The sequence below is a fragment of the Drosophila pseudoobscura genome, chromosome X (genome assembly GCF_009870125.1).
Source record: "Drosophila pseudoobscura strain MV-25-SWS-2005 chromosome X, UCI_Dpse_MV25, whole genome shotgun sequence".
Taxonomy (NCBI): domain Eukaryota; kingdom Metazoa; phylum Arthropoda; class Insecta; order Diptera; family Drosophilidae; genus Drosophila; species Drosophila pseudoobscura.
The window spans coordinates 52,104,683-52,130,457 of NC_046683.1; the positions used below are offsets into that span (position 1 = coordinate 52,104,683).

A 25,775-nucleotide genomic window follows, 5' to 3' on the forward strand; every position below is an offset into this window, starting at 1 on the left:
GGTGCTGGTGAATGGCAAATGTCATATGATTTCGCACATTGTGAATGACAAAACGTGCGTTGGCTGCTTTGAAAAATTGAAGAAAAATAAAATTTATTGACTTAAAAATGGGCAAAGAACGGGGCAGGGGACGCAGAAACCACCAGTCTAGGCCTTATAATAAAAGCAATTGGCGTGGCCAGAAGAAGGAGCGCTCCCAGCACAATGGAAACCCACGCAACAGGTGGGAAAACTAATAGATTTGTGGTGTCCCCATAACCGGCTTCTGATTTATTCGTTCTATTCCAGATCAGCGCCACAGCAAAAGTCCACACTGCGCGAGAATCAGGTGGGCATAACAGAATTCACCAATGCGGATGCTCCCGGATTTACGGGCATTTTGAAATCGCGCTTCTCCGACTTTCATGTCAACGAAATTGATACCGAGGGCCGCGTCCTGGAACTGAATGATTCTACCGTACCAAAGGCCGTAGTAGAACGTGTGTATATTCGGCGGGCAATGCAAAATATTAGTATATATTTCTTATTTGTATTAAAATTGCAGCTGTGGATCCGCAAAAGTTGGACGAGTGGCGCAAGGAACTGGAGGATGTGATTGGCCCAGATGTCTGGAAGGATATAGCCAGCTTGGCGATTGCCAAATTTGATCCAAAGACTGAGCAGAAAGTAGAGATCGATGTGAGCAGTGTGGACAAAGATAAGCGAACAAAAATTCACCAGCTAGTGAAGCAGTTGTACTCGGGAAAGCTAGTCTCCACCACATTGGGCCAGACGCAGGCTAAGGAGAAGCCCCAGGAGGAGCAGAAGGTGCCAGCGGAGGAAGCAGCCCCAGTGGAAGACAAGAAAACCATACGCATAATAAAACCAAAGCATGGCCGCGGTAAGTGGAAAGTCAATTTCTAACGAATCTTCATCAAAAGAGTTCCATTTGAATAGGCGACAACCGGTGGAACTTTCCTGGAGAGTTTGTCACTTTCCTGGTACACAAAACGAATATAGATACCAGTGAGGTTGCCTCCACCCTAGCCTCTCGCCTAAAGTAAGTCTACCCACGACAGCCCCATAATTAATCGAACCTAATTATGTTGCTTGGTTTCCATAGCTTACGACCCTCGCAGGTCAACTATTGTGGGACCAAAGACAAGCGCGCCAAGACCACGCAAAACTTCTCCATCAAACGCCGCTCGCCCGAGAGCATAATCAATGCGGCACGAGCGATCCGAAATGTCTTTTTTGGCAACTTTAACTTCAGATCAACGACCCTAAAGCTGGGTGATCTGCAGGGCAATCGTTTTCGCATTGCTTTGCGTCACATAGCCAAGGAGCGGCAGGCAGATATCGAGGGTTCCCTGGAGTCCCTCAAGGAGCGCGGCTTCATCAACTACTACGGTCTGCAGCGGTTCGGCAACAGTGCCAGTGTGCCAACTTATGAGGTAGGCGTGGCCCTGCTAAAGCGTGACTACAAATTGGCATGCGAGCTGATCCTGAAGCCCCGTGACACTGACATCGAGTTCATGCGAGCTATTCGAAAGGAATGGTGGGAGAAACGTGACTCTGCGGCGGCGGCCGCAAAGTTCTTTGGCGACAAATTCATCGAGAAGAAGCTGCTGGATGGCCTTGCCAGATTTGGGGAGACCGACTATTCGTCAGCATTGCGGCAAATACCACGCAACATGCTGATGCTGTATCCGCATGCCTATCAGAGCCTGATCTTTAACCGCATCGCTTCGCGAAGGATCAAGGAATTCGGCCTGAAGCTGATCCCCGGCGACTTGGTTTATGTGGAGCAATCGGAGCCTATGGAGGAGGAGAACCAGATTGAGGCTGCGGAGACCGAAGCTGCGGAGACTGACGAAGGAGATCTTCCAGAAGGTGTCGAAGAGGATGTCGATGTCGCCCTGGAAGAGGAATCGGTGTTCAAGCGCAAGGTGCGCCCGCTGAGCGAGGAGGACATTGCCAGCGGCAAGTATAAGCTCTCCGATGTGGTCCTGCCCCTGCCCGGTCACGACATAACATATCCAGCCAACGAGTGCGGGGCGTGGTACGAAGAGATGATGGCCGAAGTGGGTCTCTCCTCGGAGTTGCTCAAGCATAAGGAAAAGACCTATGCCCTGGGGGGTGCCTACCGCAAGATGATCATTCAGCCAAACGACCTGAAGTGGAGTTTCAGGCGGTACAACACTCCCGAAGACACACTGATAGCCTCCGACTTTGAGTTGATGAAGGGTATTCCCATCACCGCAGAACCATCTGAGGACGATGCCAAGTATCTGGCCCTCGTGCTGGAGTTCTCATTGCCCACGGCTGCCTATGCCACAATGCTGCTGCGCGAGCTGTTCAAGCAGGATACCTCGACGGCCACACAAATGCAGCTGGAGCAGGAGGCGTTGACTAAGAAGGAGGATAAAGATACCCCAACAGATAGCCCACCAATTGAGGAGGAAATAGCGGAGGGGGAGACTGCAGCGGAGACTGTGCCAGAGACGGTGGAGCCTGATAAGGAGGTGGCGGAGGGCCAGTAACGTACCGCAGAAGAAATGAAATCAATATACTCAGGGAAATCAATTTTACGCGCGTTGTCCGATGCTCCCGTTACATTTGTATGTAACTTAGAACCAACCACAACAATAACAATGCGCACGTGAGAGGGGTGTAAGTTCGTTTCCGCTCTCTCTCCCGGTGCTGGGTGCTCTCTGGCGTCCAGGCACAAGGTATATTCAGTATAAGATAAGGCCCGCTCTTTGTGCGGCCGAGAACCCACCCTCTTTCTCTCATTCCGATGTATGTTTGGGCCTTACCGTCTATTCAATATGCCCTGACCAAGCAGGACCAGGACATTTTATTCGTTGCTGCATTTATTCGTAAGCTGGCAAAGCGAAAGCTTTGGACGCGGCGCAGTTTACCCCTGTCCAACCGTCGCACGTCTCTGTGTGTAGTTTAAACAAAATCATTTCAATGCAGAATAATATACAACTACCATAAATCAACTTTTGAAAAAACCCAATTTAACCGTTACAAGTGCATCGCAAATAAAAAATAAAAGCAAAGCTAAGGTGAATTTTTTTTCGTTTAAATATTACAAGAACATTTTGGGCGCGATTTTTAAAAGTCGCCTTTAGTTCAACATTTAAACTACAAGTAAAGCTAAACAACACAATGAATGGACACAACGAATGCCGAAGAATTGTGAATTAACATTATATTTAACTGTACAATAGTGGATTTTGACTGGCAGCTTATCGATTTTTGTTTGTGCTTGTACTGAAATCAATCGATAATTTGGTGTCAAAACCGAATGTGTGGGAAGGGATGGCGGCGGCGGCGTCGGGGCCTGGCTATAGGAGTAGTTCCATGTAGTAGTGGGCCTTGTGGGTGGTGCGTCGGGTAGGGGGAAAGGTGAGGGCACGAGCACGCAGAGAAGTTAAGGGTGCACGAGGACGACGACGACGACGACGACGCGCCTTGTTCGTTTTGGTTTTTGTTTTCGCTAATATTGCATGGTCTGTCAGCCTCGCGGAGTCATCAAATTAATAAACTAAAAATGCTTGTTTTGGAGTCGTCGCGCGCAAGCCCCCTCCCGCAGACTGATCCAAACATCGGGGATATTGGACATGTTATTGCTTGCGCGCGCATTCTCTGACCAGCTGCACAAACTGCGTCATAGTAAGTGTTTTAGTCGTTTGAGTTCGACTTTTGTGTTCTAAATAACCAAATCGTCGATTGGTTTGGATTTCAAAATAAGCAGAGTGCAATGACATAAGTATGCAATGATTCTTTTTCCCGCCTTAGCGCAATCCTCCTCGCCAAATCCCTCCAGCATGGTACCGACGCGCCTCATGGTAGCGTCTGCGGTAAAATCGGGTAGGAGTGTGGAAGAGGGAATTTGGGCACTACCACTTGCCAACGTCTTAGTCGCATCTGCTACTGAGCAATCCATTGCCTCTTGCAAATTGTTCTCTTCGTCGTGTACCTCCTCAATAAGAGGGTCCGATGGCTGAGGACTTATACCACCCATCCTCCCCGGCTTGAAGTCCCGCATAATGGGCATCAGGTTCCAAGTGGAGGCGACACCCTCGCCTTCCTTGGCCAATTCCTGTTGCAGTTTCGATTTAAGGTGCTCCCAACGGCTGGTGCATGTTTTAACTACAGGGGAACGGAAATTGTATGGATTTAAATACGCCGAGCAGGGCAGGTCAGTATAGCATTCAGCTAATTACCATCGGCTTGCAGGGAGGTCGCAATGGCGGCCCAGATCTCCTCCTCGGCATTCTTCCTTAATGAGTACGGAGCTGTGCGGGCCTTCCGCTTCAAAAGCTGGGGGTTGCCCCTTACTAGGCGAATTAAACGCGAGTCAAAGTCGCTCATCTCAGACATAAATAAACAAATTTTTCATTTGTTTTGTATTTTGTAACTTATAAGTAAGCAAAACGGTTAGCGATGACAATAAACAATAGGAATCCCGATAGTTCACTCGATAACTAAATGTAGAGTGTTAGACAGGGCTGTTACATTTGGCGAGGTGAAAAATATGTTTGAAAACTTTTTTGCCCCAGTCTCCCGCAATTTATTGATTTCTCATATTGATTGTCGTTTTCAATGTGCAGCAGCAGCAGCAGCAGTTGTGCGTGCGAGGCGCTTCCGGCCGCGAGATGGCCGCCGAAAACTATCATCTGAAGTGGGACTCGCATCTGTCCTATTTGAACACCTCAATTGCCACGCTCTACAAGTGAGTAAATGGAATATTTACACTGTTCGCTTCTGCATTAATTAATACTCATTGCTGTTCATGCAGGAATGAAAAGTTTGCCGATGTGGTGCTGTACAGCTCATACACCAGCAGCAGCATCAACTCGGACATACCCACGGTGGGCATCTCGGCGCACAAGTTCATTCTCAGCTCCTGCAGCCAGTTCTTTGCCACCATGTTCGAGACGGCGCCGATTGCCTCGCCCAACGGCGTCATATACGTTGTGCTTCCGCCCGATCTGAGCCACCGGGCCATACAAATCCTGGTGCAGTACATGTACAGCGGGGAGGCTACCGTCTCCAATGACATTCTCAACGAGGTGCTGCGGGGCGGCGAGATTCTCAAGATCCGTGGCCTCTGCCGCTCCAGCGCTTCCAACAACAGCAGCACCACTGTCACGTCCTCGCACCACCATCCGCACGGCGGACATCTGCATCAGCGGGATTCGTCGGCGAGCGCCATGTATGTGTCGAATGGATCGCGGTCGACGCTTCCACCGCCACCGCCACCGCCTATGTCCACACAGCTTCCTGGCGACATCTACAGCAGCAAGCCGAGCAGCAGCAGCAGCACTGGCTCCGGCAGATATACCTTGGAGCATCACCATCACCAGCCACAGCCGCAACACCATCCACCATCGCATCAGCAACAGCAACAGAACCAGCACAATCATCATCATCACCATCAGCAGCAATTCCGTGGCCTCGGCGCTTCCGTCATGCCAAAGGACAGTCCCGTGATTGTCAAGTCCCCGAAAATGGCCGCACACACGGGTCTGCTGAGCGTGGCCAGCAGCAGCAAGCTGGGCATATCCGTAAACAAGGAGGTGGCTATCGATCCCGAGGATAAGTGCTGCTATGCAGCCGCTACCAGTCAGGTGGAGCCACAGCCGCCGCCTTCATCGACGACCGCCGGAGCAGTAGCAGTAACAGTAGCAGTAGCCGGAGGAGTTCCGCCACCGCCAGCCATGTCCATATGCACAGAGGTGGGCTGCAGCAGCTGTCCACTGGCCGTGGGGACCGCCTCCGAGCCGACGGATACCGCGCTGCGTCGGCCGGAGTACGAGGAGCAGGCGCTCTGTGAGCGGGAGGATGTGGGTCTGGTGTACGAGCGTCGGCTGCGTCGTGAGAGTGCCTGCGATCGAGGTGAGTGGGAAAGATGGGTTGGGCCGTCTTAGGTATACAAATAATTCGATTGTGTTTCTCCATTGCTACTCCAACAGCTCACGAGTACTATGAGGCACCGCTGCACTTTGCCACACCACCGCCACCGCCACATCCGCACAGCTTTCTCAGCATCAAACAGGAGCCCAGCGACTGGACCAACAACCCACCAACAGCGGCCAATGCCAGCAACAACAACCACGAGGATGGGCACCTGTCGCCCAAGCAGCCGCTGGACTTTAAGATGAGCGCCGTCAAGCTAGAGGTGAACCGCGACCGGGCCACGCCGCACGAGGAGTCCGAGGAGCACACTCTGCGCGACTACAACAACTTCAAGCAGCTGCTCGTGTGCGAGATATGCCAGAAGTCTTTTGAGGATACCAAGACCCTGGTCCGTCACCTGGGCACACACGCCAACGAGCCGGGATCAGGCACTAACCTGATGGCGGCCAGTGCCAGCGGCAGTGCGTCGACCACTTCCAGCAACACCAATCTCGCGATGCGAGCCCTCAAAACCTATGTGCCAAAGAAGCGACGCAGAGTCTCGGTGAGTCTCGTGATCGGTCCCTGTGGAATGTGGTGCCTAACCATTTCCTTTTCCTTTTGCAGCAACAGGAGAATAATATGGATCATGATCATGTCACCCTGCTATGTGATTTGTGCTCGACGTAAGCGAAATACAGTAACTAAAGTAAAGAGAAACTAATTGTATTGTTTTGCATTTGTCTTGCCCTGCAGATCCTTTGAGACGCCTGCGGAGTGGGTGCGTCATATGAACAGCCAGCACACGGAGATCGAGCTGGCCATGTTCAACAGCAAGAAGGATGGCGAGCAGAAGGGGTGTGTGTCCTAAATGCCCTGCCCCCAAATACCCGAGCCAATGATGAACTCTGTTCACTTGCAGCCAGCACCAGCAGCAACAGTTGCAGGTCACCACCAACAACACCACCAGTGGCACCACCAACAGCATTAGCAGCAGCATCGGTGGTAGCAGCTCTTCCACAGTGTCCACCAGCCAAATGCAGCCAAAGTTCCATTCCAGCTCCACTCGATCGACGCTATTGCAGTGCCCCCAATCTCAATCTCAGACCCAATCCCAGCCTCTGATTCTGAACAAAAGGAACAGTTTTGTGGCGGCGGCAACTCCTGCTTCGGTCTCACCTACTGGCCTCTCAGTAGCTGCCACCTCATCGCATGGCTAAGCTGCCCCACCAATGCCATCTTCAATACAATAGAGGGCAGCATCCTTCATAATCTTTCATCAAAAAACCATTTTGTTCGATAAATTCAAGTCGTTCCAGTAATCAAAAAAGATATATATAATGAAACAGCAAGAACCGTGATCAAAATGCAACATGTTTGCATATTTTATAGAGCAACAAACAAAATACAAAACCAACAAAAAAACAAAAAAATAACGAAACTATTAACGAAACTTAGAAATCGGAATCGTCAGGCAACGATGCAAAACAAAAACATCAAAACAATTGCAAACGAAATGAATATAAAAATGTAATTCAAATGTGTAGAACTTTTTTTTAGCATGTATTGTATGTATTTGTGTACTTAGTTTAAGCAACTTATTCCCCCAGTAACAAAAAAAAAAAAAACAAAATAACTAAAACAACCAAGTATGTAATTACGATAAGAACAACGCGCAGTCGATAAGAAAAACGATTCAATAATCGAACAATTTTTAAATTTAAATTTAAACTTAAATGTTTTTTAAAAGCAGATCAATTTGTAAGCCCTCAAAAGTGATTCAATTATTATCAGAAAAGTCCTTTGTCTGTCTGTTAAGTGTAAATGAAAATAGATAATATACGTCAACCGAAATATCATATTTCATCATCATTCCTTTGGATTATATCCCCATCTCACAATTTTTACTCCGTTTTTACACTTTAGGTCCAATTAATCTGAGCAATATAAATAATTGATGCAAGGGCTTTCAAATTAGGCTTCGGGCAAACCGAACCGAATCGAACCGAATAAATCATATAATTGTTTAATTTATTCGTATTATTTTTTGTATCGCGACTTTTTTCGTAAACACTGATAACTGATTGAACTACAGTACTATTTTTTTATGCAGCGCTGAGTCACCAGCAGGCGAAATTTTTTTTAAATATATGTACATATGTATGTACATATATACAATATGTATGTATTTTTTGTATATTTTTTATATGACTTCAGGCAGGAATTTTTGTGAATTTGTGTAAATAGGTTAAGTTCCGTTCCAATTTTAAAACAGGATACAACTTAACGAAATGTCTCTAAATGTGTGTCGTGTCTGTTTAGTAGTAGTTGGAAGTTCACTTAACCAAAACAAAACTCTCCCCCCAATCCAATCAATGTAAAACTGTAAAGATATAATATATATACAAACATACATGAATATATAGTATATGTATATTGCAAAAGCCGGGCGTGATTATTAATCAAATAAGTAGATGTACGAACATTGATGTGAAATGATATGATATGTATTGACAGACAGTATGTGAACGAAGCAAAATGTAGCGTTTTAATCGCAAAATAATAAACGAGGACAATGTTAAATCGGTTCTACTCCGAGTGTGGTATGCGTGTGAAGGCGCTATCGAAAGAGCCAGAACTTCGGGTAATGAAATTCGTAAGAGTCATGTCATGCTCAGGAAAGCTCACTCATCGTATCGTATGCCCCAATGGCCCGTATGGGGCCGCAAAGCTTTATAAATACAGAGCGCACGCAAAGAGAAACTTCAGTTGTTTAAAGAAAGCCAAGCCGGTTGCCTTCAACATCAACATCAAATACCAAGTGAATTTTGCTCGAATTTTCTCTTCAAAACAAAGCCATAATGAGTTCTGGAAAACACCTCGGCAAAGGTAAGAGAGGAGGGAAGAGAAGAAGAGAATTATGGTGCTATTTCACCATAAAATAAAAACAAAACAATTTTACAGCCTTCCACTAATTGCTCTTCCTCACGAGCGGGCGGCGAGACTGATCAATCACTGATTAAGAGAAATGAGTCAATGAGGTGGCATTTTGTTTTTAGCTAGCTAGCTCAGTCCGTATACTCTTAAAGCTGTAGCGAAACAAGTAAAAACAATATTTCATATACCGTATCCGATAATGTGTAAAGAGTACAGCCCAGACTTTACTCCAGTCCTACGCTTCAGGGTAGATAATTTTTAAACCAAAGCAAACCAGTTTTATGTGGAATTAATATAAATGTGGTAGGCAATGACATTTTTTCTTGGAGATCTCGATCTAGATGCTACATATACTGAATGTACTTCATGTTCTCGCAAATGCTTCTAAATGCTACGAATTACCCAGTACTCAGGGTATACAGAAATGATTTGGCTTTGATAAATTCCATAGCTTGAGAATGCATGAGAAACGCTTTAAATGGACAGAGAGGGACAAACCTGAATCAATAAAATATTAGCCAAGGAAATTCTTCTAATCATTCCCCCCTAACGTGCCAATAATTGCACTATTGATATGGTAGGATGCTTAATTCGTATTTAGTGTACAAATTATCACCGAATAGTATATCGTCATAGATAAGATAGGTAAACAAAATGTTTGTCATACTGCTATCTCATTCATGGCCGTATCAGCTATGTGACTTGCAATTTGCCTACATATTTTTATGATATTATAATCGACTTATTGGTTTAATGACTGCGCATTTGTAGGTTCATCGAAACCCGTTCTGCCCGACGATGGAAAACTGCGTTTGTTTTCGATGCGCTTCTGCCCATATGCAGAGCGCGCACATCTTGTGCTGAATGCCAAGAAGGTGCCCTACCATACCGTCTATATCAATCTCACCGAGAAGCCCGAATGGCTGGTGGAGGTGAGCCCGCTGCTGAAGGTGCCTGCACTCCAACTGCCGGGGGAGAAGGGAGAGCCCTCGCTCATAGAGTCGCTGATCATTGCCGAGTATCTGGATGAGAAGTATCCGCAGAATCCTCTTCTGCCCAAGGACCCGCTGAAGCGGGCCGAGGATAAGATCCTGCTGGAGCGCTTCAGTGCCGTCACCAATGCATTCATGAAGATCTTGTTCCAAAGCACTGGTCTCGATGACTACTGGCTTGCCCTGGAGATCTTCGAGAAAGAGCTGGTCAAGCGGGGCACACCCTTTTTCAGCGGCGACAGGCCCGGCTTTGTGGACTACATGATTTGGCCCTGGCTGGAGCGTCTGGCTGTGATTGGGTTCATCCTCGAGGACAGCTACAACTTCGATGCAAAACGCTTTCCCAGGATTGCCAAACTGATTGATCTGCTCAAGGCGGATGATGTGGTGAAGTCCTTCTATGCTACGCCCGAGCAGCACATCGAGTTCTGGAGAGGCCGCAAGTCGGGCAACACCAACTACGATCTGCTGGCCTAGATCTCGAGATACTCGATTCTATAGTTCTTACTTTCTGATTCCGAGAGATGAATAAAGTTTTTCAATAACAGAAGCGTTCCACTGTGTGTCCATCAACACAGCTATGTGTGTCAGCCGCAAAGGTTGACGCAGCCGCCAAGTTCATCCGGGCCGCGTAATGGAAGCCGCCCAGCCAAGGGCGGGCCTCTGCTGCTCTTTATATATTAGTCGACTCGGTTGATGATTTGCATTACTTGCATCGCTGCACCAGAGCAGATCAGACCACGCGCATCATGAGCAACGGCAGACACTTGGCTAAAGGTGGGTACAGCTCCTCATCACGTGGGCCTGTTAGCCTGAAAGGAATCGAATCCGTTTTTGTAGGCTCTCCCATTCCGGATGTGCCCGAGGATGGGATACTGCGGTTGTACTCCATGCGCTTCTGTCCGTTCGCCCAGCGTGTCCATCTAGTGCTGGATGCCAAACAGATACCCTACCACAGCATTTACATAAATCTCACAGAGAAACCAGACTGGCTATTCGACAAGAATCCGCAGGGCAAGGTGCCCGCACTGGAGCTGGTGCGCGAACCGGGTCCACCGGTGCTGACCGAATCGCTGCTCATCTGCGAGTACCTGGACGAGCAGTATCCACTGCGGCCGCTTTATCCGCGAGATCCACTGAAGAAGGTCCAGGAGAGGCTTTTAATCGAGCGCTTCAACTCGGTCCTGGGCGCCTTCTTTAGGGCATCTGATGGCGGCGACCTGGAGCCCTTCTGGTGTGGCTTGGATACCTATGAGAAGGAGCTGAGCCGCCGTTGCACTGACTTCTTTGGTGGCGAACAAACGGGTATTCTCGACTACATGATATGGCCGTGGTGTGAGCGCCTGGACTTGCTCAAGGTGCAGCGAGGCGATGACTACAATTTCGATGAGCGGCGCTTCCCGCAGCTGGTGAGTGCTCTTCGGATAACTCTCGATGTCAGAAGTTAACCCGTAATCTTGGTTTTCCCATTCAGTCGCAATGGGTGGAACGCATGAAGCGGGATTCGGCTGTGATGGCCTTCTACATGGAGGCGGAAGTGCAAGCAGAGTTCCTGCGCACTCGCAGCGCCGGCAGACCCAACTATAATCTGCTGGTCAAGGAAGCATGATTTTTTTTTTGTTCGTTTTTTTTTTTTGCTCGAAATGAATAAAGCACAGATGCCGGAGGGCCTTTAAGCCGTAAAAGCTATGTCGTACTGGGGCTTTCCCAGACGTTTTGAACCCTGGAAATCTGCGTGCAATTGGGCATCCAGAGCGGTCTTACGAACAGCCTCATCCTGGGCTACCAGATCACGCCACTTAAGCTGTAAAGAGAGCATTAGAGCACATTCAGTTGAAGGGGAACGGAAAAGCTTACCAAGAGACCAAAGCGCTTGGCATCCAACTCATACTTGTGTTCCGTGGTTAGCTTCAGACTGGGAAAGCGCTCGAACCAGGGCCAGATCATATAATCCACAATGCCAATTGTCTGTCCAGCAAAGTAGGGCGTCCCTCTCTTGGCCAGCTCTTGCTCGAACGCATCCAGGGCAGTCTCGAAGTTCGTGAGGGCATCTTTCGGAGCATTGGCATTGCAGGTCAGCACTGGATACACGGCATTGACCACAGGAGCAAAGCGTTCAATCAGAATCTTGTCCTGGGCCTTGTGGAGCGGGTCACTAGGAAAGAGCCGCAACTCGGGATACTGCTCATCGAGAAATTCGGCTATGATCATCGATTCCACAAGTGTTGGCTGGTCTTTTACATCCGTCAGCTGCAAGGCGGGTACCTTTCCTAGGGGACTGTAATCCTTGTACCATTCGGGCTTGTCAATCAAATCGATGTAGATTTTGTGATGGGGAATTTTTTTAGCGTCGAGGATGAGGTGTACCCGTTGGCTAAAGGGACAGAATCTCATCGAGTAGACTCGCAATACCCCGTCCTCGGGCAGCTGCGGTTTGGTGGAGCCTGAAAGTATTATCAGAGTTCTGGTTAGTTCGTGCGGCAGTCTGGAGATAACATCGCAAGTAGTTGAATGCCCTCAAAGATAAACATATTTGGAGGCCATATTTACGAGTATATTTTATATAAATGATTTAGAATCCAACTTTAAGACACTCCCATATTAATCTCCCTTTTAAAATCTACTCTTTGACAGAACATTAATCATTTCTCATTCTTTACAAGGGCTCGAATGCCAAGTCATAGTTGGTCTTGCCCTCGTGGCGGGTGCGCATAAACTTGGCGTGCACTTTGGCATCCAGTGCTGTGGCCTTAACAGCCTCGTCCTGAGACACTAGGAGGCGCCAATTCAGCAGATTCGGATAGCGTTTTGAGTCCAGCTCGTATGGCTCGGCCAGCGTGTACTTGAGGGCGGGGAACCGCTCGAACCAGGGCCAGATCATATAATCCACAATGCCAATTTGTTCGCCTCCAAAGTAGGGCGTTCCGCGCTTGGTGATCTCCTCTTCGAACACATCCAAGGCGGCCTCAAAGTTCTTCAGTGCATCTTCGGGCGGGTTTGTGGTGAAGAAAACCGGATAGATGGCACTGACGGCGGGGGATAGTCGCTCAATGAGTATCCTGTCCAGGGCCTTTTGCAGTGGATCCTTGGGAAACAGTGAACGCTCTCCTGGATACTCCTCGTCCAAATATTCGGCAATCACCAGGGACTCCACCAGAGTCGGCTGGCCCGGCAGATGGGGCAACTGGATGGCAGGCACCTTTCCCAGGGGACTGTAGTCAATGTACCACTCAGGCTTCTCGGTCAAATCAATGTACACCGTGTGATGGGGAATCTTCTTGGCGGCCAGCATCAACTGGGCGCGTTCGGAGTAGGGGCAGAAGCGCATGGTGTAGTAGCGCAAGACGCCATCCTCTGGAATTTCCGGCTTGGGCGTACCTGTTGATGATGTGGACTGTATTGGCACTGACGTCAGCGGGGAAATATCTGTCTATAATTAATCTCTATCTGCTAAAGCGGTGCATTTTTGTTGCTGCTCTCTTTTATTGTGCGATGCAGATAAAACTACGATAACAAAATCAATTTCCCACTAAAATGCCGCATCACAAGTGCGTGGTGCTGGCTAGCCAAATGACCTTGGAAAAAATCCTTCAACTAACCTTTCTTAAAGTGTTTTTGCGGTATGGACATGTTTATGCTTTTAATAAAATTGTTGAAATTCTTTAAACGCGAAATGCTGACTTTGTTTCTGCTGCCTATCGAATGACAAAGACGGGAATGCCTCTCGCCTTTATATAGTGGCGGAACCTGATATATTTATCGATAACAATACAATTTAAATTGAGTTTTAATATTTTAATTTGATTTTCCACAATATTTTAAATATCTGAATGATCGAGCCAGCGAAGTTAAAAGAAAAAAAAACAACTAAATTTTATGAAGTGTTACTCCCGTCTTGTACGCTTGGCGGCATGGCTGAGAAATATAAACGGGAGATCTTAAATAGGAATGGTTTGAAATTGATTTTATGAACCTACTATAGCATGTTGTAATCTGCACTGCCAGCTTTACGGGAGTTCATATATTTGTCATGAGTCTCCCCATCCAGATAGAAAATTTTCACGGCCTTATCCTGGAGCATCAAGTCGCGCCATTGGAGCTGCAACAAATACACATTTTATATTGACATTCATCAATTCCGAGTGTGTACTCACTAGTGTCAAAAAGCGCTGTGGATCCAACTCAGCTTGAGTGCCGTCGCCAAGTTTCAGAGCAGCAAAGCGCTCGCACCAAGGCCAAATCATGTAGTCTAGCATTCCCGGCTTGGAGCCGCCAAAGAATTTGCTTCCTCGCTGCTTTAGCTCATTCTCGTAAATTTCCAAGTCGGTGATCAAGTCGGTCAGGTCCAGTTCGCGCTTGTCGTCGAGCAACATCTTGTAAAGGGATGTAATGAAATGCCCAAAACGCTGAACGAGTATCTTGTCCTGGGCCTTCTTCAACGGGTCTGTTGGGTAGAGCGGTACTTCCGGATACATCTCATCCAAGTAATCGCAAATGACTAGAGATTCAATTAGCACAGTATTCTCGCCTTCCTTGACGACTTCCAGTGCCGGCACCTTGGCGGTGCTGCTCATCTTGGTAAACCAGTCGGGCTTAGCTTGCAGATTAATATAGATGTTGTGATGCGGTATGTTCTTTGCATCAAGAACGAGGTGCACGCGGTGTGCATAGGGACAAAAACGCATCGAGTACAAGCGCAGCACACCATCGTCTGGAAAGATGGGCTTGGTGGAGCCTGCGAGTGGGTGAGGATTGTGAAAATAAATTAAAAAGCGTTGGATCAGATGGATCAACACGTACCAGTAGTAAGATGTTCAGTGTCGCTCATTTTTCCAGTTTAATTTTTAGCTGTTTTCTGTTTCGTTTCTGATAATATTATCGGAGGGTGGCTATCGAATATATGACTTTTAGAGCGAAGATAGTTTGATGTGCACAGCCCTGGTACTGTGTACACGCGAGTCGACTACTATTGGATAGCTATCGAGCACGCGCTCGATATAAATATATATTTACCATCCATTCCATCCCTATTTTGCGGATTTTGTGTTGGCGGTGCGTGCAAAAGTGAAAATGGAATTGGCATATGTTTAAATCAATCGAGTTCTCAAGATGATTACAGTTAACCAGCACCTTGCGTAACTGTGCATGTTCGTGTGTGTGGCGTCTAGTCTGCAAGTCGGTCGGGGCTAAGCTTTTGCCGCTGTCTCGCGCCTTCTCGTCGCTGAAAAGTTGATCTTTTGGTAGATTTTCTGTGTTAATCTGGGATTGTTGCAACGTAGTTGAGATTCGGCGTTATCTCGACAGTACGTATAATACACTTCTTCCGTCATCCCGCCGTCCCCGGCAGTGTGGGATCGAAATAACCATTGGACGGCATCAAGCAAGCCCTACTACACTATCACCGCAGCGCGCATCTCTGCAACTCTTGGAATTGATAAATACATGTGCACATGTGTATATGTATGTGATGTGCTAAACAGTTCAATAAATAGACGTGTGTAAGTGTTTCAATATTTTCCTAATTAAAGATTATTTAGTTTAGTGTGTCCCAGTGCATTGGAAATGCATGCGACGGGCCCCCTCATCTGCTCCTCTTTGCCCACCCATTCATAGTGTATTTATAGCTGCCGCCTTCCATGTGCGAGTTTTTGGTCTTCTTCTTGCGATTTGGACACCCGCTCACTTACATACATGCATGCATACAGCTGTATGTACAGCTGTATATGTTCATTCACACAAGAGTGTGGGTGATACATAGGCATGTATTAGGCACGTTTTTATGCTATTTTAGTATATTTTTTTATACATACATACTATGTGTATTTAAGTGCCATTTTCATTTCCATTTTTCTTGCTATCATTAAAGCCCAATTACGCAAAACGCAAAAAAATTTTGGTAAAATATGCAATAGAATGCTTATCGGCAATGACCCATATATGTACTATCAACATGTGTTTTGCTCTACATACGTTTTCAGTCTGTTATTTAAAGACGTGTTGTCGGACGAGGCGTAGGTGCTACGCAGTGTTCTGTGATTCATACGTATATGGATCGTTGTGCAGTCCACCGATGATGGCTCCTTATCGCACCACTGAGTGCTATTCTATTGCTAGTGGGTAACAAACTCTCAAGTGACCAGAGAGAAATCAATTATTCATGGAGGTACATTATCAAAACGGCTTCCGACTCGCCGCCGTCACTCGAGGAATCTAACAACACCCCACAGTAAACACTGCAATAGTATATTCTTTACACAACGATTCTATATATTAACAATACATACATACATATGTATAACTATATCAATGAATTATTTATCGCATTCGGCGGGCCCTTCAACATCAGTTATGTGTCAAAGCGCTACACTACGGCTCCCTCCTCTTCTCTCAGGTTGTACCTGTAGCATATTAAAATGCGCAACTCGCGTAGTTTAGCAGTCGGGTCGGCCAACAAGCAACGGCGCAAGGTCACAGCCAGAGCCGGAGCCAGAGCCAGAGCCTCGTCCCAGCCAGATCCGTTCCGATCCGATCCGGACACTCATTATACATATGCTTGGACGTGATCGACCTCTGCAAAGTCGCACTTGTTAAGCTATTCTAACTATCCAGAACTCCAAAAGTCATTCATCGCCACATGACTCGCCTCGCAGTTAAAAAGCTGAAAACTGAAAATCCACAACAAGAGCTTTCGGCCAATGATTTTTCGTTTCTGTCCGGCACGAAAAGATAATATATTTCTAGGTAAATAAAGGTTGAGGAATTAGTGTATGAGTACGTGTGTGTGTGTGTGTGCGTGTTTGTTTTCTGCTTACCTGTGGGGTTCTCGATATGAAATTCTTGAATGTTCCAAAAGAGATATGCTGCCAAAGGTACAGCTGAAGATAAAAGGTATATAAGGGGTGTACGTTCGCAGGTAGCGAACACCACTCCTCTGTGGTGTTGTCTGTGTGAAATTTCAGCTCGCGAGATCTGCCGGCAGATGGATTACGTCAGGCAATGTTGTACGTCATGTGTGAAGGGTTTTAGCGACTGAAATTTCAGGCCGTAAGAGGTAGATATGTATGTGCATACAATATGTATATCGCGAAAGTCTAATGTGAACAAGTGAGAACGAAGCTGGTCTGAAACAAAAGTGTAAAGTGGAGATACCATGCGAAATGTAATTAGATGAGTCAGCGCCTGGCTTGCGGAGTGCCAAAAACAGCTGTGGAATTCATTATAATTGGTTTGTGTGGTGAAATTTCAGTTCTGAACGCGAGTATCTCTGTGGAAAATCGATTCCCATGAGTCAGCAACAAGTTGGAAAGTGGCCAGACTTAAAATTCAACGAAATCATCCTTTAAACAGGAAATTGTATACTAACTTTAATTGGAAAAGTCAGTAAAACTCTTTTATACTTACGAAATGGAGATACCATACGAAATTTAAGTTTCGTTGAGTCTACAAAAAACCTTCCTAAGGAATGCTTCGTTCTGAAAAAATCAGATTTTGCAATGGAGATGTCTTGCGAAATTTGATTTCGTTGAGTCAGAAGAAGGTTTCAAGAATTTTCAACTTAATTGAAGACAGGTTCATAGATGCATGTACAATATTGCTATTCAATTTCAGTTGATGTTATGAAGATATTATGTGAATATGAAGATATTAAATGCTATTTTGAGGGCAATAACTTCTAGAGTATTTAAGGGACTCTTCGGTTTTTATACCCGATACTTAAAGAGTATAAAGTTATATTAGATTTGTGGTGGAAGTGGATGTGTTTAACACCCAGAAAAAAGCGCTTTCGACCCCATAAAATATATGTATCTATATATTTATTCTCGGTCATCATCTGTCTGTCCTTCTGGGCGCCTTGTGTGACGCCTAGCTTTCAGAGACTATGAGAGCTAGAGCGAACACTGAATCAAGTTTGTAGCCAAATTGTTTCCACGCCGCCCCTCCTCCCACAAAAAGGAGAAAAATCTGTGGAATCCAAAATTTTGAAGATACAAGAAAACGGCCAAATCATAGAGAATCTGGATGGTTATTATAGCCAGAAAGAACAAATGAAATTGCATCGGCTACTACGCCTGACACTACGCCTTCCAGACTCTTACTCATTCTCTCTCCCTCTCTCTCTCTCTCTCTCTCTTTCTCGCACACTTCGTGCAGTGTGCGCCCTCTTGAGGAGGAGAGCGAGATGCTGGTGTGGTGTTTGTGGTGTGTGAAAAAGAGACAGATGCTAAGTGAGTATCGGGTGTAGATGTACACCCGCGGCGGCTCACAACGTTCTCGGTGCTCGTTTTGACATCGGTTTCAATTGTCCAATGGAGATGTCATGCGAGTGCCGTTTCGTGGACTCAGCAGAAGGTTTTTTACCTTATAGATTAAACAAGAAGCTTTAAGGTAAATATATCTGATGGAAAGATCTCGTGAAGAGATCTCTTCATGGAGTTGGGTTTCCATCGGCAGGAGTTTCTTTGAGCTATTGGATACTCCCTAGCAAAAAAAGCCTAAAGAGGTAACCAGAACTTTTGAAAATTGTTGCACCTGTTCCACAGATGCGAATCCATAATATTTCGCTGCACAAAAATTCCCATTAGCCAAAGGACACGTTCCGAAAGGCACGAAAAGAGGCTATAAGCCAGCGAGCGATTCGGGATGAAATAATATGCTACCGATTGAATTGAATTGGCAAATAGTAACAAAACAAAAATTAAAACCACTGTAATACGATTTTTTTTTAGGAATATTGGAACTTTTTCTGGCATACACAGACGCGTGACTTTTCCAAAAGTCTTTTCCCTAAATTGAAATAATGTCCACGCCGAAAAATCGCTGAAACGCAACAAATTGCTCTTTTGAGGGACTTTCATTATTGAGATTTCGATAATACAGGATAATACCGAGAGAATGATGTGTACATCTAGAATTCTAGCACAATCCAATTTAAAGTAAGGATTAAATTAAATATGCGGCTTTTAAAGTGTCAGATTTGTACTAAAGCTGGCACTAGCATATTGACATTTTCGATCAGCTAATTAAGATTAATTCCAGAGTGCAAAACTCCATCCACAACTTGGTCCGAACTTGGAGTAGCTTCTGGCATCCAATCGACTCCGAATGTTCTCTCTTTTTTTCTGTGCGTTAGCCATGGTCTGAAATCAGTTTGCACGCCTCCCTCCGATCATGGGCATGCTTTAATGTGAGTGGTGTGTGTGGGGGGCCCCCTGCAGTTTATGGCCACAATGAAATGAAACTGGGCTTATAAATCGCACGGAAAGCGAGGCGCGCTGCTCAGTTGGCGGTTCGGCTCGGTTCGGTGCGGTTCCGATCGGGTTCAGTGTCTTCAATATTCAATATTCAATATTCGAGTGCTCTAATAGGCACATGCCTCTGTGTATACTCGTAATACTAGATGGGGTACGGAACTATTAGAATATATGTATATATATTTTTTTACTTAATTGTACTATCAATCGAGAGATGTGCGCATGCGTGCTAGACAGACACAGAAAGAAAGTGAATTTAATTGCTGAATTTATTGGCACAAACGAATGAAACAGAAATCGCTCCCTCCCCACTCCCACCCTCTCCGCTGGCCACAACAATTATATCAGACATTCAGGGAGAAATAAAACCGCGCGTCCGAACTCAATTTCAGTTTTTCTCTCAGTGATTTCGTTTAAAAAAAAATCACGCGAACTGAATTCAAATGAGGCTTGATTACAAAAAGATAACGCAAAAAACAAAACAAAAAAACACAAAAAAGAAGAAGAAATTAAATAATGAAACAAATCAGTCAATGGCGGCGGCGGCGGCACCACTTGACCAATTGACTGACTGACTGCAGGGATTGATTGGGAGGTCAGATTTTTGGTTGGGATCGCAATTCTGGCGGTTCGTGGTTGGGATATCTGCTGAGAAATTCCACATGGGGCATCAGGCATCGGGAATGGCGTTGAGAGAAGTCCAGTCCAGCCCAGTCCAGTCTCTGGAGCAGATTTGGGAGACAGTTTTGCGATAGATTTTTGCATATGCTTTTATTGATTGATTTTTATTGAAGCGAAATTAAGTTTGTATCAGAATTGATTGCAAACAAAGATACATACGATAACGAGATACACGGAAACAAGGCAATCTTCGGAGTTTGATAAACTTTAATTGAACACTCACATTTGCTCAACAAGTGAGTGCAGGTCTTTAAGGTATAGGTATTGGGGGTCTTTAAGTGAACTGCCAACCTTTTGAACATCCGGCACTACCTTGATCCTGGAGGTCGGCCAGGGCCAGGGCCTGGGCCGGGAATGCGTGTCCTTGTCAATGCCGAGCTTGCAATGACAGGACCGCCTCGCCGCCCACTTCCTGCGACCTTGACGCGCCTCTTGCTTGCCTTCGCCCTCCGCCCTGCGCCTTATGCAACAACAGTGACGTTTGTTTCGGCTTCGCTTGGCTTTCCCTTTTTATTAAGTCGATAGGCAGGCACGGCACCCACCTGGCCACCCACGTGTTTCCGTTTGCCACATCTCCCTCAATAACCCCACTCCCCCCCTGCTTTGTGTCGCAAATATTCGGCCAAGTTTTATCAATAAATTGGATAGCAATGCAGGGAAATGTCGTGGAGCTTGTGCCATTAATGCGCAATTGCGAAAAATTGTCTAAGGTCTGCCGTCTACCGTCTGCCTGTGCCCTCGCAGCTCTGAAAACTCTAATAACAGCAGCGGCGGTGGCAGCAGCAGCAGCAGCAGTTGCAACAACAAGTTGTTACATTAAGAAAGCAATTTTCAGTAGTTTTGGTTGGGGAAATTAGAAAAGTCTCGCTTTTGGCGCGTGCCGTCATTCGCGGTCTGCTTATCGAGGCGACCGCATGCCATCGCATGGCATCGCATCGGTGACGTTTGCAATCGCAGGCAACGAGCAGACCCAGACCCAGGCCCAGTCCCATACCATGTCCAGAAGATGTTGACAATAACATTGTACTTTATATAATTCCAATCAAAAACGATTCGATATCTCTGCTGTTATCACAACAAAATGTTTAAACAATCAAAGTTGGGGCTCAAAGAACCCTGAAACCCGGAACCGGTGGAAAACGGTGGTGAAAGTATTTCAATTGAAGTTTGTGTCGATCTTTGGGTACACAAATCCCTAATCGCTTTCGTTTGATATAATGCAGATAGAACTGTCTCCCAAAGTGCTTAACGATCATACTATGATGCAATATGCCACAAGTATTTCCAAGTGGAAGATCGATGATTGATGTGTCTCCCTATCCATGGCGCGTTTATCCGTAGATCTCTTTGAAACGAACAACAGAATGCATTGAAATGATGCCCATTTATGGACAATGTTTTGAGCACCTGAAAACCAATTGATTGCTTGGGCGGTCTGCTGCTGCTGCTGCTGTCTGTCGTCTGTTTTTATCGAGCTTTTCCCCATATTTGGAGGTGTCGATCCACATTGTGGCCGCGAAACGAACTTGAACTTCCGCTTTGGTTGACTGACTATTTTGGTTATGCAATGGGTCCCCAAATGGGTTGGTTGGGTGTATTGTAAGTGCTCTCCTCTCCTCTCTTCGCTTCTCCTCTCCTCTCCGATCAATGATCAACGAACTGTTCAGAACGGGGGCTTAATGAGTGTGGGATGGGATAACGAGCTAACGATTAGAGTAGAGTCCCGTCCCGTCCCGTCTCCCGTCTCACGCCCCGGCATAGAATCTATGTGCATACGTGTAAACAGATCGAATTCTGTGTTGGTGTGATAGCCGTTTGTATTGTGAGATTTTCTTTGACTAATCCCCCAACATATTCCTCTACGTTCCATTTCAGATCTGAGCTGAGCGCGTAAATTGATGACTGACTGACTGACTGATTGATTGATTGATTGACTGAATACATGTACATATAATGATTGCTGGGCAGTAAACCGAATCAACCAGAAACGATCATCAGAATCATCAGAAACTATATAGAATTTGTTGTTTGAGAAGAGAAGAACAAAAAGAGAGAAGCGGCCGAGAAGATGGCGCGTCACATAATGGCCGTTTGTGTGGTCTGCCTCCTCTGCGCCCATCGCCTGCACTGCCAGGATCATGTGGAGAGCCTGCTCGCAGGCGCCACCGTGATGCACAGCCAGGAGCAGCTTAATGCGCGCGTCTACACCAGTCTCTCCTCCAGTCCCTCCAGTGAAACCACCGATCAGAGACAGCAGCTAGCTATCGACGATACCCAGAATTACAGCACAAGTCCGCCCTCGAGGAGAGACAAACGGCATGCCGAGCATGGCCATGGCCATTCCGAGCCACCTGTCCCGCAGATCACCAAGTACTTTCTCGACAAGCTGATGGCCCAGCAGGGGGCGATGGACAGCAGTGGATTCAACAGTTTCCTGCAGCAGATAAACCTACACTCGATGGTGGCCTCCAGCGAGGGAACCGTAAGTAAAGGTTCGCTCTTCTTTTGTGGATTCCACATTAATGTATCCCCCTCTCCTCAGTGCGTGCCTGCTAGTCGCCTGGTGCATCATGTCCAGCCCCACGATCTCTCCCATCACAGTCACAGTCACAGCGAGGAGCCGCAGGTGGCGGAAGGAGAGGAGCTCAAGCTAAAGAACTGCACCCTTAGCAATAATGGCACCAACTCCAACATTGTATGCGCACCTGCCCTGCTCCAACACAACAGCAGCTCCATCGAGGGGCCCACCAACTTTACACTCAGCGAACGAGATATGCTACATCTGTGTCCTGTGCTGCTGCACGAACTGAAGGCCCAGACTGGCGGCTGCATAGAGCTGGATGTGCTGGCCGAGATCGATAGCACGGAGAAGCTGCTCGTCGCAGAGAAGGATATGTTCTATGGTGCGTTGAATCTAATGTCTGCTGTTTTTTTGTTGTCCTTTAATGAAATTAATCTTCTGTTTCAGTGTGGGTCTATGCATTCATTTCGGTGTTTGCCTGCGGCATCCTAGGCCTGGTTGGGGTGGCCATCATACCCTTCATGGGCTCCCGGTATTACAAGCACATTATACAGTATCTGGTGTCGTTGGCCGTGGGGACAATGACTGGCGATGCTCTGCTCCATTTACTGCCGCATGTGAGTATGGGCATGGGGTTGTTGTCGTTAGTTCCTTTGTGATTCCTAATTTCTTTTCTTGTTTTCTCTTTCGATGGCAGTCGCTGGCAGGGCAGGACGAGCGAGGGATGATCATGAAGGGATTGGGCTGCCTGGGCGGCATCATATTCTTCTACATTACAGAACATGCTCTGACCATGATCTCCGAGTGGCGGAAGAGCGTGGAGAAGAAGGAGACAAAGAAGCCGTCGCGTGCGAAGGTGATGCGTGATCCGGACTCGTCGGTGAACAACTCCGTGGCGGGGGACAAGATCTGCAAGCAGAAATACAGCTCCTATCCGTACTGCTACGATGAGATTACGATGAACAACAAGCAGAGCGAATGGATGCACCTCCCCGGCGACGGAGTGGCTGCGTCCGTGGCAGGGGCAGGTGGGGATGCGGCGTCCGCCTCTGAGGTACGCAACGGACTCGCCGATCACGATGGTTCCAGTGAAATGGCAGCGGCCGCCGAGTCTCTTCTCTCCACGCTGCACACGAACTGTGTAGAGATGAACCACCACAACCACAATCACAAGCATAACAACCACCAGCAGCAGCAGCATCAGGAGGCACAGGACAACAATACCATTGTCACGGATCTGGATGGCAATGCTGTGTATGCCGCCTCGAACAGCAACAGCAAGGTGGTGGATGGCAAGGACGGAAAGAACGATCATGTGACTGTAATTCTAAGGGAGCACGAGTCCTCGCATCATGGCCATAGCCATCGCCACGGGCATGTCCATTCGCCGCCAGAGACGCTGAGCGCCGTGGCCTGGATGATCATCATGGGCGACGGGTTGCATAACTTCACCGATGGCATGGCCATTGGGGCGGCATTTGCCGAGAACATTGCCGGTGGCTTCTCCACCTCGCTGGCCGTCTTTTGTCATGAACTGCCGCACGAGCTGGGCGACTTTGCCATTCTGATGAAGGCGGGCATGTCCGTGAAATCGGCTGTGTACTACAATCTGTTGACTGGTGTACTCAGCTTCATTGGCATGATCTTTGGCATTGCCTTTGGCCAGTCGCAGGATGTGGCCCAATGGATGTTTGCCGTAGCAGCGGGTCTGTTTATATACATTGCCCTGGTCGATATGGTATGTTAAGCAATTTCCCAATTCCCATTTAAACTCGTATTTCGATAATGATTGCTATATTTTCTGTTTACAGATGCCTGAGATATCGGCCTCACACAAGTCGCTGGCCCAGTTTCTGCTGCAGATACTCGGTATGCTCAGTGGCGTGGGGATAATGCTGATAATTGCCCTCTTTGAGGGGGATCTGATGAGCGTGTTTGGCACTGCGCCCCCCAGTGCCGCCCACCATCAGCACGTGCACTAGATAGTAGCCACAGTAGCCAGTAGGGAAGGGAGCAACCAACAACCAACCACCAACAACTGCAGCGAATCTTGTAGCATAGCGTATTATGGGAATTGCAGCGAATATTGTGTATTAACTGCATTTTTTTTTTCCGTCAGGCCTAGGATTTTTTCAATTATATTTTGCTTAATTTTTTATAGATCTTTGTTACACTTTGCACATATATACACCACACACACACATACAGCTAGATCAACACGTTATCAATTATCAAAAAAGGCATTTGTTATCCAGTTTTTGAAACACACCTGCATACCCACACACAACAGGCGACAGGCAACAGGAAACAGGTTCCTAACTTTTGCTACAAAACTGCGTTTGAAATTGGGAAAAAGGAAGAGCGAAACATTTACAGAGAATGGAGCGAAAGTATGGCCGTGCTGGAGCACGGACACACGGATCCACTGACTACTGATCTTCTACACTAAAACGGAAAACGGAAACAGAACCTAAACACTTACGATACACTTACGATTGTAGGATATATATAGTACATACATATATATATATATACACTATATACACTATATGCATACAGATATACAGTGTGTGCACGAGACGTTTACTTTAGGCGAGTTTGAACACATTCTATAAACAAAATGTCCGCTATTACTTAAAGATTTCGAAGCGTATTATCTACTATTGGAGATCGACCCAAACCCCCATTTAAGTTTAATTTATTATTTGTAATACATTTAAAAACTATCCTAAATGCACGCTCGTACATAATTTGCCACCTCTCGTGAACGAACTTTCGTTTAATTATGTTTTTTTTTTTTTGTAATAAAACAAATCAGAAATAAACAGATCTGTCTAGTTTGTTGTTGTATAATTTCGCATTGATTTTGTTGGTAATTTGCGCACATAACTAACACGAAATGAAAGTGATTGTGATTCAACATGAGTAACTAAACATTTGTAAAATGGTGCGACTTTGATGAGAAAAGGAACGATTGCTCTTAACACACACCCAACACACCACACCACACACACAAGCCATACACAGCAACGATCACTTTAACTGAGCAACTAACAATATTTTCTAAAGCCCACACACACTATATGCTAAAGAGGCAGTAAAACCTATAATTTTACTTAGCTGTAAGCTCTCTGAAAACTAAGAAGAATGGAGATCAAAGGATGCAGAGGCATCCCTTGGAGAAATTTGGAGAAATTGATGTAAAATTACTTTGGTGATATCAAGCAAAAGGCAATTGAAACGACTAAACGAAATAAGTTTACAATAATATTAATAAATAAATAAATATAAATGTATGTGTGTCGTGTTGTAAGTGTGCACCAGCACACGCAAAATGGCGCGTATTTTGCTACATTTAATATTATTTTAAACACTTTAAATGATCAAATAAATGTTTTTCCACCTCAACTTCGTAAGCAAAATGTATGCGTGAAATATGTTGTTTGAATTTAGTGGGCGCGCAGGATGTCTATCGATGACAATAACATGTATTGGTATCGA

At 46.3% G+C, this 25,775-nt stretch overlaps 8 protein-coding genes across 13 annotated transcripts; 5 read left to right on the top strand and 3 right to left on the bottom strand.

The window, feature by feature from the left end:
• Positions 1-14: 14 nt before the first annotated feature.
• Positions 15-3,047, top strand: Pus7 (pseudouridine synthase 7). Its single transcript, XM_001353779.4, has 5 exons — positions 15-223; positions 289-479; positions 545-880; positions 937-1,039; positions 1,103-3,047. The coding sequence occupies exons 1-5, from the start codon at positions 108-110 to the stop codon at positions 2,520-2,522; spliced, it is 2,166 nt and encodes a 721-aa protein (XP_001353815.3). The 5' UTR covers positions 15-107; the 3' UTR covers positions 2,523-3,047.
• On the top strand, positions 2,973-7,922 carry LOC6900704 (protein glass). Of its 2 annotated transcripts, none has more exons than XM_015187709.2 (7): positions 2,973-3,053; positions 4,608-4,726; positions 4,793-5,892; positions 5,970-6,457; positions 6,520-6,578; positions 6,649-6,750; positions 6,815-7,922. In XM_015187709.2, the coding sequence occupies exons 2-7, from the start codon at positions 4,650-4,652 to the stop codon at positions 7,110-7,112; spliced, it is 2,124 nt and encodes a 707-aa protein (XP_015043195.2). In that variant the 5' UTR covers positions 2,973-3,053; positions 4,608-4,649; the 3' UTR covers positions 7,113-7,922. The 2 variants fall into 2 exon arrangements, with proteins under 2 accessions (XP_015043195.2, XP_002135067.2); XM_002135031.3 differs by lacking the exon at positions 2,973-3,053 and adding an exon at positions 4,438-4,519.
• On the bottom strand, positions 3,175-4,402 carry LOC4813768 (uncharacterized). Its single transcript, XM_001353780.4, has 2 exons — positions 4,218-4,402; positions 3,175-4,143 (listed from the first exon to the last, which is right to left on the bottom strand). Exons 1-2 carry the CDS (start codon positions 4,372-4,374, stop codon positions 3,701-3,703), a joined length of 600 nt encoding a protein of 199 aa, XP_001353816.2. The 5' UTR covers positions 4,375-4,402; the 3' UTR covers positions 3,175-3,700.
• A 730-nt stretch (positions 7,923-8,652) lies between the features above and the next one.
• GstO3 (Glutathione S transferase O3) lies at positions 8,653-10,371 on the top strand. The gene is made up of 2 exons (XM_002135032.3): positions 8,653-8,781; positions 9,601-10,371. Exons 1-2 carry the CDS (start codon positions 8,754-8,756, stop codon positions 10,296-10,298), a joined length of 726 nt encoding a protein of 241 aa, XP_002135068.1. The 5' UTR covers positions 8,653-8,753; the 3' UTR covers positions 10,299-10,371.
• Positions 10,372-10,471: 100 nt separating this feature from the next.
• se (sepia) lies at positions 10,472-11,451 on the top strand. Of its 2 annotated transcripts, XM_001353782.4 has the most exons (3): positions 10,472-10,598; positions 10,662-11,230; positions 11,296-11,451. In XM_001353782.4, the coding sequence occupies exons 1-3, from the start codon at positions 10,571-10,573 to the stop codon at positions 11,428-11,430; spliced, it is 732 nt and encodes a 243-aa protein (XP_001353818.2). In that variant the 5' UTR covers positions 10,472-10,570; the 3' UTR covers positions 11,431-11,451. The 2 variants fall into 2 exon arrangements, with proteins under 2 accessions (XP_001353818.2, XP_015043197.2); XM_015187711.2 differs by having other exon boundaries at positions 10,472-11,230.
• GstO2 (Glutathione S transferase O2) lies at positions 11,411-13,574 on the bottom strand. 2 transcript variants are annotated; one of them, XM_002135033.3, is made up of 3 exons: positions 13,421-13,509; positions 11,679-12,265; positions 11,411-11,625 (listed from the first exon to the last, which is right to left on the bottom strand). In XM_002135033.3, exons 1-3 carry the CDS (start codon positions 13,449-13,451, stop codon positions 11,494-11,496), a joined length of 750 nt encoding a protein of 249 aa, XP_002135069.3. In that variant the 5' UTR covers positions 13,452-13,509; the 3' UTR covers positions 11,411-11,493. The 2 variants fall into 2 exon arrangements, with proteins under 2 accessions (XP_002135069.3, XP_015043198.1); XM_015187712.2 differs by lacking the exons at positions 11,411-11,625; positions 11,679-12,265 and adding an exon at positions 12,354-13,199 and having other exon boundaries at positions 13,421-13,574.
• A 27-nt stretch (positions 13,575-13,601) lies between these two features.
• GstO1 (Glutathione S transferase O1) lies at positions 13,602-14,771 on the bottom strand. 2 transcript variants are annotated; one of them, XM_015187713.2, is made up of 4 exons: positions 14,622-14,768; positions 13,976-14,556; positions 13,799-13,920; positions 13,602-13,736 (listed from the first exon to the last, which is right to left on the bottom strand). In XM_015187713.2, the coding sequence occupies exons 1-4, from the start codon at positions 14,647-14,649 to the stop codon at positions 13,706-13,708; spliced, it is 762 nt and encodes a 253-aa protein (XP_015043199.2). In that variant the 5' UTR covers positions 14,650-14,768; the 3' UTR covers positions 13,602-13,705. The 2 variants fall into 2 exon arrangements, with proteins under 2 accessions (XP_015043199.2, XP_001353820.2); XM_001353784.4 differs by lacking the exon at positions 13,602-13,736 and having other exon boundaries at positions 13,798-13,920; positions 14,622-14,771.
• A 56-nt stretch (positions 14,772-14,827) lies between these two features.
• On the top strand, positions 14,828-25,127 carry foi (solute carrier family 39 fear-of-intimacy). Of its 2 annotated transcripts, none has more exons than XM_015187714.2 (6): positions 14,828-15,319; positions 21,629-22,235; positions 22,296-22,656; positions 22,722-22,891; positions 22,972-24,012; positions 24,086-25,127. In XM_015187714.2, exons 2-6 carry the CDS (start codon positions 21,822-21,824, stop codon positions 24,254-24,256), a joined length of 2,157 nt encoding a protein of 718 aa, XP_015043200.1. In that variant the 5' UTR covers positions 14,828-15,319; positions 21,629-21,821; the 3' UTR covers positions 24,257-25,127. The 2 variants fall into 2 exon arrangements, with proteins under 2 accessions (XP_015043200.1, XP_002135070.1); XM_002135034.3 differs by lacking the exon at positions 14,828-15,319 and adding an exon at positions 19,087-19,223.
• Positions 25,128-25,775: the final 648 nt, after the last annotated feature.

Excerpts from the sequence above, each read along its gene's own strand:
- Pus7 (XM_001353779.4), top strand. The coding sequence starts at position 108 with ATGGGCAAAGAACGGGGCAGGGGACGCAGAAACCACCAGTCTAGGCCT. Across the intron at positions 480-544 it reads ACCAAAGGCCGTAGTAGAAC|CTGTGGATCCGCAAAAGTTG; the intron begins GTGTGTATATTC and ends TTAAAATTGCAG. Across the intron at positions 881-936 it reads AAAACCAAAGCATGGCCGCG|GCGACAACCGGTGGAACTTT; the intron begins GTAAGTGGAAAG and ends CCATTTGAATAG.
- LOC4813768 (XM_001353780.4), bottom strand. The coding sequence starts at position 4,374 with ATGTCTGAGATGAGCGACTTTGACTCGCGTTTAATTCGCCTAGTAAGG. Across the intron at positions 4,144-4,217 it reads GACCTCCCTGCAAGCCGATG|TTAAAACATGCACCAGCCGT; the intron begins GTAATTAGCTGA and ends GTTCCCCTGTAG.
- LOC6900704 (XM_015187709.2), top strand. The coding sequence starts at position 4,650 with ATGGCCGCCGAAAACTATCATCTGAAGTGGGACTCGCATCTGTCCTAT. Across the intron at positions 6,458-6,519 it reads AGAAGCGACGCAGAGTCTCG|CAACAGGAGAATAATATGGA; the intron begins GTGAGTCTCGTG and ends TTCCTTTTGCAG. Across the intron at positions 6,751-6,814 it reads AAGGATGGCGAGCAGAAGGG|CCAGCACCAGCAGCAACAGT; the intron begins GTGTGTGTCCTA and ends GTTCACTTGCAG.
- GstO3 (XM_002135032.3), top strand. The coding sequence starts at position 8,754 with ATGAGTTCTGGAAAACACCTCGGCAAAG. Across the intron at positions 8,782-9,600 it reads TGGAAAACACCTCGGCAAAG|GTTCATCGAAACCCGTTCTG; the intron begins GTAAGAGAGGAG and ends GCGCATTTGTAG.
- se (XM_015187711.2), top strand. The coding sequence starts at position 10,571 with ATGAGCAACGGCAGACACTTGGCTAAAGGTGGGTACAGCTCCTCATCA. Across the intron at positions 11,231-11,295 it reads AGCGGCGCTTCCCGCAGCTG|TCGCAATGGGTGGAACGCAT; the intron begins GTGAGTGCTCTT and ends TTTCCCATTCAG.
- GstO2 (XM_015187712.2), bottom strand. The coding sequence starts at position 13,451 with ATGTCCATACCGCAAAAACACTTTAAGAAAG. Across the intron at positions 13,200-13,420 it reads GCAAAAACACTTTAAGAAAG|GTACGCCCAAGCCGGAAATT; the intron begins GTTAGTTGAAGG and ends CATCATCAACAG.
- GstO1 (XM_015187713.2), bottom strand. The coding sequence starts at position 14,649 with ATGAGCGACACTGAACATCTTACTACTG. Across the intron at positions 13,921-13,975 it reads CACAGCGCTTTTTGACACTA|CTCCAATGGCGCGACTTGAT; the intron begins GTGAGTACACAC and ends TATTTGTTGCAG. Across the intron at positions 13,737-13,798 it reads GCAGATTACAACATGCTATA|CCATGCCGCCAAGCGTACAA; the intron begins GTAGGTTCATAA and ends TATATTTCTCAG.
- foi (XM_015187714.2), top strand. The coding sequence starts at position 21,822 with ATGGCGCGTCACATAATGGCCGTTTGTGTGGTCTGCCTCCTCTGCGCC. Across the intron at positions 22,657-22,721 it reads AGAGAAGGATATGTTCTATG|TGTGGGTCTATGCATTCATT; the intron begins GTGCGTTGAATC and ends CTTCTGTTTCAG. Across the intron at positions 22,892-22,971 it reads TGCTCCATTTACTGCCGCAT|TCGCTGGCAGGGCAGGACGA; the intron begins GTGAGTATGGGC and ends TTTCGATGGCAG.